At 33.0% G+C, this 10034-nt stretch overlaps 1 protein-coding gene across 1 annotated transcript in view; it reads right to left on the bottom strand.

Moving 5' to 3' along the window:
* Nucleotides 1–2753: 2753 nt before the first annotated feature.
* Nucleotides 2754–10034, bottom strand: part of LOC113759865 (putative disease resistance protein RGA1) — a 26774-nt gene continuing 19493 nt past the window's right edge. Inside the window, exons 3-5 of the mRNA XM_027302443.1 lie at nucleotides 4749–5934; nucleotides 4456–4638; nucleotides 2754–4345 (exon numbers count right to left, since the gene is read on the bottom strand). Of these exons, the coding sequence (XP_027158244.1) occupies nucleotides 2988–4345; nucleotides 4456–4638; nucleotides 4749–5934 (2727 nt within the window). The 3' untranslated portion in view covers nucleotides 2754–2987. The remainder of the gene's footprint in view (nucleotides 4346–4455; nucleotides 4639–4748; nucleotides 5935–10034) is intronic.

Below are 10034 nucleotides of genomic sequence, written 5' to 3'. Positions count from 1 at the left end.
TTATAAGAACAGAGTACCCATTTTTTCATAAACAAATTTATTTATCGAATAAAATAAAAATAAACCAGTTCTCCAATAAAACACCAGCCCTTTACGACTTTTCTCCATAAATTATCCATTTTCCCATTTTTCCATAAGCTAATTTAGGGGAGGTTTCTGAAATTATCCCTTATAATATATATGTGTATATAATATTAATAAATTAGATAATTATAATTATATTTATTATTATGAATATAAATTTATATAATGATTAGATTTAATATCTAATATACATTATAATTATATAAAATATTAGTATAAGTAATATTTATATGTATTATATAATTATAATTATATATTTATAATTGGAAGAGGGGGTTTACTCTCAGAGAAATTTGCAGTAGGAGCTTAGTCTTGGAAATTTGCAGAGGAAGTTGTTGAAGTGAAAGAAAAAGGGAAAGTGAAGACAACGTCATTTTTCACCTGATTTTGCTTCAAATAGTCACATTTACTTAACGGTCCGTTAAAGGTTGGCTAAATTGCCGTCTGAGGATGACATTTGGTCAAAAATTGTTAATTCAGACACCAAATGTGTCAAGCCCGAAAGATGAGGGACGAAATGTGTCTTGTGCCCAAAGTTTGGGGATGAAAACCGGTATTTTCCCTATCTAATTTGCTAAAAGTAGTCGCCATACCTTATGTTTTGAAACTCAGATTGGCTAGCAACTTGGTTGAAGTAAGAGGTCAAGAGTTTATGGGTTTGACTGATCAGACCAATATCAATACCTGGATAATATCATTCCGATGACATAAATATGCATCAATTTTTTATATATATAAATAATATAGAAAATTGACTATAAATACATTAGTTATATTCATTTTCACCCTTATACTCCTTCTCTATCAAATTCATTTAAATTAGTTATATTCCTTATCCATCAAATTTGTAAAAGATCACTAAATTGCTAATTCAACAAATGTCCAATCAACAACAATTACTTAATAAGAATTTTCAACAAAAAAAAACAATCAAGTTTTGAATTAATTTGCTAATGTTTCCAAAGTTCAAATACACATCGATGAGCCGAAATTGTTTAAAGTGGATAATAAGTCTTCAACAAATCAAGGCTTATTTGTAAAGAATACAAAAACTAAAACTGCACATGAAATTATAATAACGGTTTGGGAACGTACTTATAATTATTCAAAACATCAGGCTCAGAACAAAGTACTAAAAAATTTTTACACTTAAGAGGCAATATCTTGCTTAACTTCGTCTTCTTCAACATTCATCATCACCAACATGACGCGAAGTTCCAGGCTTGCTCTGCATCTTTTCCATTTTTTTTTTTTTTTGACGATTTTCCCTTCCTTGTTGTTTCCTTCCTTCAAATTGGCACCCTTCAACCTTTCTTTAATTTCATTCTTTTTTGCTGTTTTTCTTTTCCCTAATTTTTATTTAGATCTATAGATCTTAGAAAAGACATTCATAGATATAAAGATCCATTATTTTTCTTCCTCTCTTGCTATTTGGTTGGAAGTTTTTCCTTGTGGTTTCAAATGTGTCATTGATTGTTGGGGAAATAAAATTAGGGCTTTAGAGATGAAGGGAATTTAGGATAAAACAAACAAATCAATAACTTTTTTTTTTTTAAAAAAAAGAATGGCAACAAAAAAATGAATAAAACACGATTTTTTACCAATTTTTACGGTTTTCAGTTCAACCCAATTTTTGATCGAGTTTTTGTTGAGTAACTTTCTAAGTAGACTTAGACCAAATGCCTAATCGATTCCCAATTCAACTAGTTGAACTTGCCAGTCTAATCCAAGTTTTAAAACACGGTTTACAAGTATAGTAAAAAGTTATTTTATGACTATGAATTTAAAAACTATCAACTATATATCATTTTTCTCTTTTTCTTTTTGTTTCTTTTCCTTAATGATTTAATCTTGATATTGAATTACAATTCAAAGCAAAATAGTTTAAACCAAATATCTATATGAACCAGTTTTTTGGGATCTCATGATGACGTGAAAGATAGCAATAGTAAAAATTAAGTCTTTATTCGCTGCAAAACTTGAACCCGATGGGAACCATCTAAGAAGTCCTAATCAACAGAACAACAAGAAGAAACCCAGACCAAGAGAAACAAAGGACAAAATAAATCAAAACTCTCCTCGCTCCTTGATATATACAGAGTCAAAGGCTTCTGTTCTGAAAAGCACACCATGAAACTTCAGATATTCTTGGATTTACTAAATCATTTATGCTCTGGTGCGTTCTGAAACTGAACTGACGGTATCACGGTGTCTACCGGTCTACATTCAAATTGCAATGAAAAAACATAAAACCAAATATCTTTCTGGAGAAGTAAAACAATCATCTTGATACTCCTTTCAGTTATATACTCCTATCAAACATCTTTCTTTCAAAAGGCAGTTAATCACCATTTCCTAGTCCAAATCAGAATCCTGAGAACTATTCTCCCAGTAATGCCAGATCAATCAACAGATACCAAGTCTTGGGAGTAGAGACGCAATGAATGTCCCAGAAAAATCATTGAAAGTCAAAGTCAAACCATAAGCACTAAAAAAACGCCCAGATATGTTGCATCTTATAAGCCAATGATAACCCAAAGGGTCTCACATAGATCAAGAATAATCACTCAACAAGAAGAAGAATAATACATTCAAAAAGAAAAAAAACACATGCCAAAAAGGAAATACAGTTTGTGCTTAATAACATCATGTCAAGTAACTACAACGCACTTGAACAATCAATCAAAAAGAGAACTAATACATGCAACAGAACTCATTTGTGAAAACTGCCGTCAAATCTCAGTATCTTTTTCATTTAATCCAACCTCTAGCAAATCATATCAACTGGGTATGGTATAAATTGAGTACTAGTGTTGGTCTTCTCCACACTTACAGGATAGTACACAAATAGTTTATTACGTAATACATGAATATGCAGACCCACTCATATATAATTGTATTACTCAATTTTCAATTTTCAGGTCCGGGATGTGCTTAATTTTGTGCCATTCCTCTCCTCCCCTTTTACACTGTCGTCCCAGTCGGTAGCAGCGAAATATAGTCAAATGTTGGAGTGTCGTCATCTTTTGAATGCTGGATGGAAGTGTTTCAAGCGGACAATATTTTAGTGTCAGGTCTTGAAGAGAAGTGAGGTGGTCTCCAAACCAATCTGGCAATGAAGTTAGATTGGAAAAACTCTGCAGCTCCAGTTTTTGTAGTGCAGGCAAATGTTTGACTTCCTCTGGCAGAGCTGTCGCGTGTGACCCATTGATGCATAGACGAGTCAGGGATTTGAGGGCTTTAGTCCCCATTGAGAGACTCACCAAATTATAGCATCGGACCAAATGGATTTCCTGCAAAGAAGCAAGGCCTCGCAATCCTTCTTCTGGCAGAGAATTCAGCTCGGGAGAGTGCTTGATGGTCAATTCCTTCAAAGCCGTGAGATTGGAGATTGAAGCCCATGCCATGTTCGGGCAACGGTCGACGCATAACTCCTTTAGGGACAGCATACGTGGCAGTGGCAATGTCAACATTGGGCAATCCTTAAAGGACAAGGATTGAAGTTGAGAGAATACCCCTGGAGTACCTTGGACTTCTCTTCCTAACATTCCTTTTAGGTTGGGCATGTTCTCTAACTCCAGCTGTTTCAACGATGGGGACATTGCAGCAGCAGCGGCAATACTCTCTTGGACCCCAACTATGTACTCCGCTGCACTCTCGTGCACAACAACTTCTGTTACAGTTGAAATCCAAGATGGAAATGATGAACCGTTGAAGCCTAGGACACGTAGTAGTTGAAGGTTGGGCCGGGGTTTGAGGGCTTCGAGCACTTCCTTATCATTGTACCGTTGAATCGTTCTTTCGGAATCCCAATACAAATTCAACCCGTGGAGACTCTGTTTTTTAATTAAGCAAGCTTCTTCTGCATCCTTTTTGTCTTCAATCCTCTCAAGGTGCATAATTGTTAGCCCTCCTCTAAGCATATTTAAGTCTCGCAACTCACTTAGTCGGAAGCCTTTTTTGCCACTCGGGACGACCATACTTAACGTCCGTAGGCAAGTCAGCTTCCCAATTCCACTTGGCATGTGAGTCAAACTCCAACACCCATGTAGACAAAGATGTCGAAGATTTCTAAGGAATCTCATGCCCTTGGGTAGACTCCAAAGAATGAGACAATCATTTAGGTTTAAAATTTGCAAATTCCACAAGTCACAAATTGAATTGGGTAGTTCAACAATTAAAGATCTTGAAAGATCTAGATGCCTTAAATGTTTCAGTTTGCTTATTGCATGTGAAACTCTTCTTGGGTAGACTCCATTGACTTTACCATGAGAGTCCTCAGGGAGCCACATTTTGACAAGAAAGAAGAGTATTGGTCAATGCCCGTGATTGTAATAGGAAAAGCCACTGTTAGCTGATCATCTGGCATACCTAATATCATGGTTCTATTTGACTCTGTTCCACCGTGTTTAGCCTTCATTACTGATCGAGCCAGATCATGGACAAGGTCATGCATCTTAAAAGTGAGGGCATTGCCAAATTCATCTTCCTTTACTGCTTGGAATAGTGATCTATAATATAGTTCAGTCAGCACAGCAACACCAACATCTTCCACTTCCATCGTTTCATTAGATGAAATCAATCCATTTGCCATCCACAAATGTATTACCTCTTCTATTTCAATTCATAGCCCTTGGGAAATGCTGCACAATATGCAAAGCAACCTCTCAACTCTACTGGAAGATTAAGGTAGCTCAATCTCAACGCGGGCAAGATATGTGTTGTATCTTGAGGGAAGTTCCAAATTTCACTGCATTTCACGGAGTTCCATTCATTTTCTTCCCTTTTAAATCGTAGAAAGCCTCCAAGAGCCTTTGCAGCCAGCGGAACACCACCACATTTTTTCACAATCTCTTTTCCAATAACTACAAGGTTAGGATATTCTTCAGCCTCTTGACGGCCAAATGCCCGTTGCCTAAATAGTGACCAACACTCATTCTCTGACAAACTCGACAGATAATATGTTTGTAATGTGCCCATTATTGTGGCAACCTTCTCCATGCGAGTTGTCATGACAATTGAACTACCTTTTGATCCGCATTCCAGAACAGATTTTAGTTTCTCCCATTCCTCTGGATTCTCATTCCAGACATCATCCAGTACAATCAAGTATCTTCTCCCTCTCAACAACTCTTGAAGCTTTCTTTGGAGAGTATTCAAGGCTAAGTCCCCAGTAGAAGTCTTTTCTACAGACTCAATTAAGGCTTTTATAATCCTTTTCACATCGAAATCCTCTGAAACCCAAACCCAGAGTTTTGGCTCAAAATGCTTGGCTATGCGTTCATCATTGAACACCAATTGGGCAAGTGTTGTCTTTCCAAGGCCTCCAACACCCACTATAGGGAGCACTGATACATTTTGATTGACTCTATCTTTTTCTTTCGTCAAGATGCGTACGATCTGCTCTTTTTCCTCATCCCTTCCAAGAACTTCAGGTTCATTTACCGTGGATCCAGTCTCACGGCTTGCATTGAAATAGCTCCCACGCTTCTGATCACTCAAACCAAGATCTTTTCCCTCATTAGCTATTGCATTAAATTTATCAAGGATATCCTTCATCCTTGTCCCAATCCTGTGCCGAAACCATATGTTTGATGTTGCTGGAAGACAATCCAATACATTGCAACATATGTTGTTGCACTTCGGTTCTCTCGAGACTTCGGTTGCATAATCATCTAATATGTCATCGACTTCGTAAGCAATAAGATTGAGCTTCTGCAGCCAAAGTTGAATTGCCTTGTCAGTAAACTGGTTCTGCTCGGCATCTTCAATCACTGCTTTGGTTGTTGATAGCAAGCTTGAAAGCTTTTGTATCTCTGTTTCAATACCACAAAGCAATCTAAGCTCCTCCTGGATTATGGGAGAATTCAGAATTTTTACCAGACTTTCCAATAACGCTTCCATCAAGTGTGACCTGAAAATTACGAATGATGAAAGGGAAGTAGACTTTAATTAAGTCCCTAGGGGCAAGGAGAGGGATGTCAAAAAGAAAAGGACAATTTTTTATTTTTTTTGTACAAGTAAATGTAGAAAATGCTCGATATCATCAAATGCAAGAATGAAATGTTTTGAACCTTATGATAAAAAAAAATAAAAAAGGTTCTCATATTAGACAGCCATCAGTCACCTGGCATATTAATCCCAAAAAAAAAGAACAAATGGTTGCGAAACCCAGAAAAAATCTGGTAAAAGATAGACTAAAATTAATCAAAATCTGAAGGGATACGAGAATTCTATATATGGTCCCTTCAGGCAATTATTCCTACAATTTTTTGTTAAGAAATGACAGTTGATTCATATTTTAAAATGATTGAAAATATTACAGTCTAAGAGTCTAAAACAATTATTATTTCACCATCCATTGGTGAATTTAATTTGAGAATATGACCAAAAGGACTCTTAAAATCTGCAGAAAAGATAACCAAATAACAATACCTTCATCAAGTTTAAATAATTAAATATTTCTTTCATGAAAGATAGCATTCAACATAATTATGAACGAAGAAACACGGGCAATGTACAAAACACTTTTTGCAATGGAGACGGCCCATTATAAGTTTATAAAGGACAAAGTAGTAGTAGGTAAGGGGTCACTATTTGTTATTGAAGAAAGAAAAGTAGAGTGAAATTGCTTGAGTTTCCTGGCCGTATTGTAGTACAATAATTGAACTTGTTGACTTAAAGAAAGTAGATCGAAATTACTACATGACTACAAGATGCTTAAAGTAAATTTTACTTTGGACGCTTAAACGGTAGATACATTCCACTCAATTTTTAAACTTTAATTTTAGAAGCTTTGCCTCCTAAAGTTTAAAATACATTGTACTTTGGTTTTGGATATTTTACTTTCTAAAATATGAAATCCATCCTATGAAAATATCAAAATTAATAAAATAGCTTAAAATTAGCTTAAAATTTAGGAATTAAAACTACTTCCTCTGTCCCAAGAATTGAGACATGCACTTTTCATATTCTTCTGGTCTTAACCATTGTTTGAACACGAAAATTAGCAAACTAAAAACAAAAGCTGTGCATGTGTTATGGTGGGCCATAGTAATTGTTTACTATTAATTAATGAAATCATGTCATTATTACTGAAGGGTATAAAAGAAATAGTTGTTTGACTTTTGCAAAGAGATGCCTATTTTGTGATAACAAAAAAAATGGAAGCATGACATTAATAATGAAAAGGATGGAGTAGATAAATTTCATATTTTAGGGATAGAGTAGTGAGAGAAGGGTGGATTTTATATTAATAGGGGTAAAGTATTCAAAACTAAATTTTAATGACTAAGATGAGAGTGTGTCTATATCTTAAAAGAGTCCAAAATGGAATTTAGTGATTTAAAAAATCAAGGGTAAATAGTAATGAATCGGTGAAATTTCTTATTCACCAAGTTGAGAATAGTGCTACAGTAGTAGACCAAGGCTTTCTAGTTCCATATTTGTTTATTGTGGGTTTAATAACACTTTGGCACTCTGAACTAAGGGGGTAGTCACATCTACCCCTTTAATCTCAAAAATATATATTTTACCCCCCATGAAAACTAGTCAAAGTTAGAAATACAAAAAAAAAAAAAAAAAGAGTGTAATGACATTATTATCCTTTTATTCATGAACTTGTCTATAACCAATAATCATTTCCTTTCATTGCTAAAAGATTTACATCTTCTTTATCATATCAATTGTAGAAAAATATCAACTAAAAAGAGTTAAAAATAGTTTATATTTAGTTTATACTCTTGAAATTTTTTTCATTAGATCAATGTTCATTTTTGTATATGTTTTATTCAATATATTAGACCTTAAGTCAAATAAAATGGATAAATAACACAATACTAAAAATAAATACAATTGCCAAAATTTCAAAAACAGGGGTACTACAAAACTCATTATTTTAAAGTAATTTTTTATTATTTTAATTTATTTAAATATTTACACTAATATTATTTCATTTATCAAATTAGTCCAATATTAGATTCTTAATCAAAATTTGCTAAAAATATCTGGCATGCCTTATTTTTAAACTTAAAGAAGGAAAATAGAGATTATATCAAATCTTATTTTTTTTAAAAAAGAAAAGGCAATAATAGTAAACTATAAATATATAAACAAAAAATAAAAATAGTATTAGCCCAATGTTCACGTAAACTAAAATAATAAAAAACTAAATTTTAAAAAAAGTTAGAATTACCTCTTTTTCTAAAAAAAAATTTAATAATTATTTTTTTTAATATTTGGTTGTTTATCCATCTTGTTTGACTTAAAGTATAATAAATTGAACAATCCATATATAAAAGTGAATAAAATTTTAAAGATATAAAATAAATATAAGCTTCTTTTTAGGTTTTATGATTATTTCAGCTGTACAATCACCACGGATTTTTGATGACTTTGTTATACTTCCAAATGTAGTGCCTTTTCATGATTATTTAGGGTGTTTTCATAATAACAGAATTCAAATTTTAGTTTACAAATATATTTTTGCTTGAAAAACAATTTCCACAATTGTCTTGAAAATAAAATCTTGGATTGAAGGAAATTATTTGGCCTCAGATTTTGTTAACCATTTCTTTTAGAAACTAAAGAAGAACACTAAGAATCTATAGTTTCCCTTCCTATATTAATTAGGCTAAATTCTTAGAACATCTTTAAAGAATTTCCTACTCTAGTATCTATTTAGTGGTATGCTACATTGCTTCAATTATATACATTATATTCTTTTGAACTCTGCATCCAATCAGGAAGTTATCACTATGGCTTTCTTCTAGGGTTGCTTCCAACTTAATTTGAACTTATAGTAGGATTGTATCATTTCAGAATATCTAAAAAAACTTTGAAAGAAAATTAGGAGTTATATTTGGAAAAAGAAAGAAAAGGAAAGCACGCAAAGGTGCACAAAATGTTCAACAGTACATGTATTCTAAATCCCACAGCAAAATAATGTTTGTATTCCTAACTCTCCAAAATTCTATGCCTAACCCACTAATTAATTCTATTCCTAATTTTGTAGAGAAATCCTAACCGGTGCAATCAAATCACCACATTTTCTTCTGTTTATGTCCCGTCATTTATTGAGTGTGACTCCACAATTATTTTTTTTGTCTTTTTTGAGAGGGGGGGGGGGGGGGGTTTAAGCAAAAATATGATGAAAATTAGAAAGCAAGTATGTCAACCTAGAGTTTCCTACTCCAACCATTCCCTTCCAAAAGATAGATTATTCATCTATACATCCATAACGGACAAGAGGAATTTATTCTAAAACTTGCTTAGTATTTCTTTAAAAAAAACCACACAATAAAATTTGAGTGTCTAAAACAAATTAGCATACAAACTCTAAAAATTACTATGGTAGGAACATAAAACTTGAAATCTCAAAAAACAGCATTACGTTGAAAGGAAAAGTGTAAAAAATAAAGAAGCCAATAGTGCTTGATTTTTTTTTTTTTTTTTGAGCAAAACTGTGCAACTTTATATAGAAGATTAGCAAAATTGACAAAGCCTTAGTAATATTAGAAGGAAAAATTTAAGTATTGAAAAAGCACATTTAACAAAAAGCAAGTAAAATAGAATATTTATGGCAGTGGTAGTAACAAGTAATCTGTATGCCTAAACATTTCTCAGTGTTGAATAATTTTTGCAGAGAGTACAGTGGTTTTTACCCTATAATTAATTTATTGGTACCCTATAATTAATGATGATGCAAGAGATTATGGATCGATACATTTATGAATTTAAGCGACGCATTAGAATAAAAGCCATAATAGATCCAGAGTTTAGAAGTTTAATTCATGCTGCATTAATTAGTTGACATATGGATCGTATATATTGCCTTTTTCTATAATGTAAATGATTCATATTGCACTGTACTATTTTCAGTGTTTTACCCTTCTTATCGGTTTCAAGAAAATAATACTCCAAATAATTATGTTCAAAGAAAATTACCCAAC

The sequence above is a fragment of the Coffea eugenioides genome, chromosome 2 (assembly GCF_003713205.1).
Source record: "Coffea eugenioides isolate CCC68of chromosome 2, Ceug_1.0, whole genome shotgun sequence".
Taxonomy (NCBI): domain Eukaryota; kingdom Viridiplantae; phylum Streptophyta; class Magnoliopsida; order Gentianales; family Rubiaceae; genus Coffea; species Coffea eugenioides.
The sequence above is the reverse complement of the archived record's forward strand: the minus strand, read 5'-3'. Positions and strand labels throughout refer to the sequence as shown.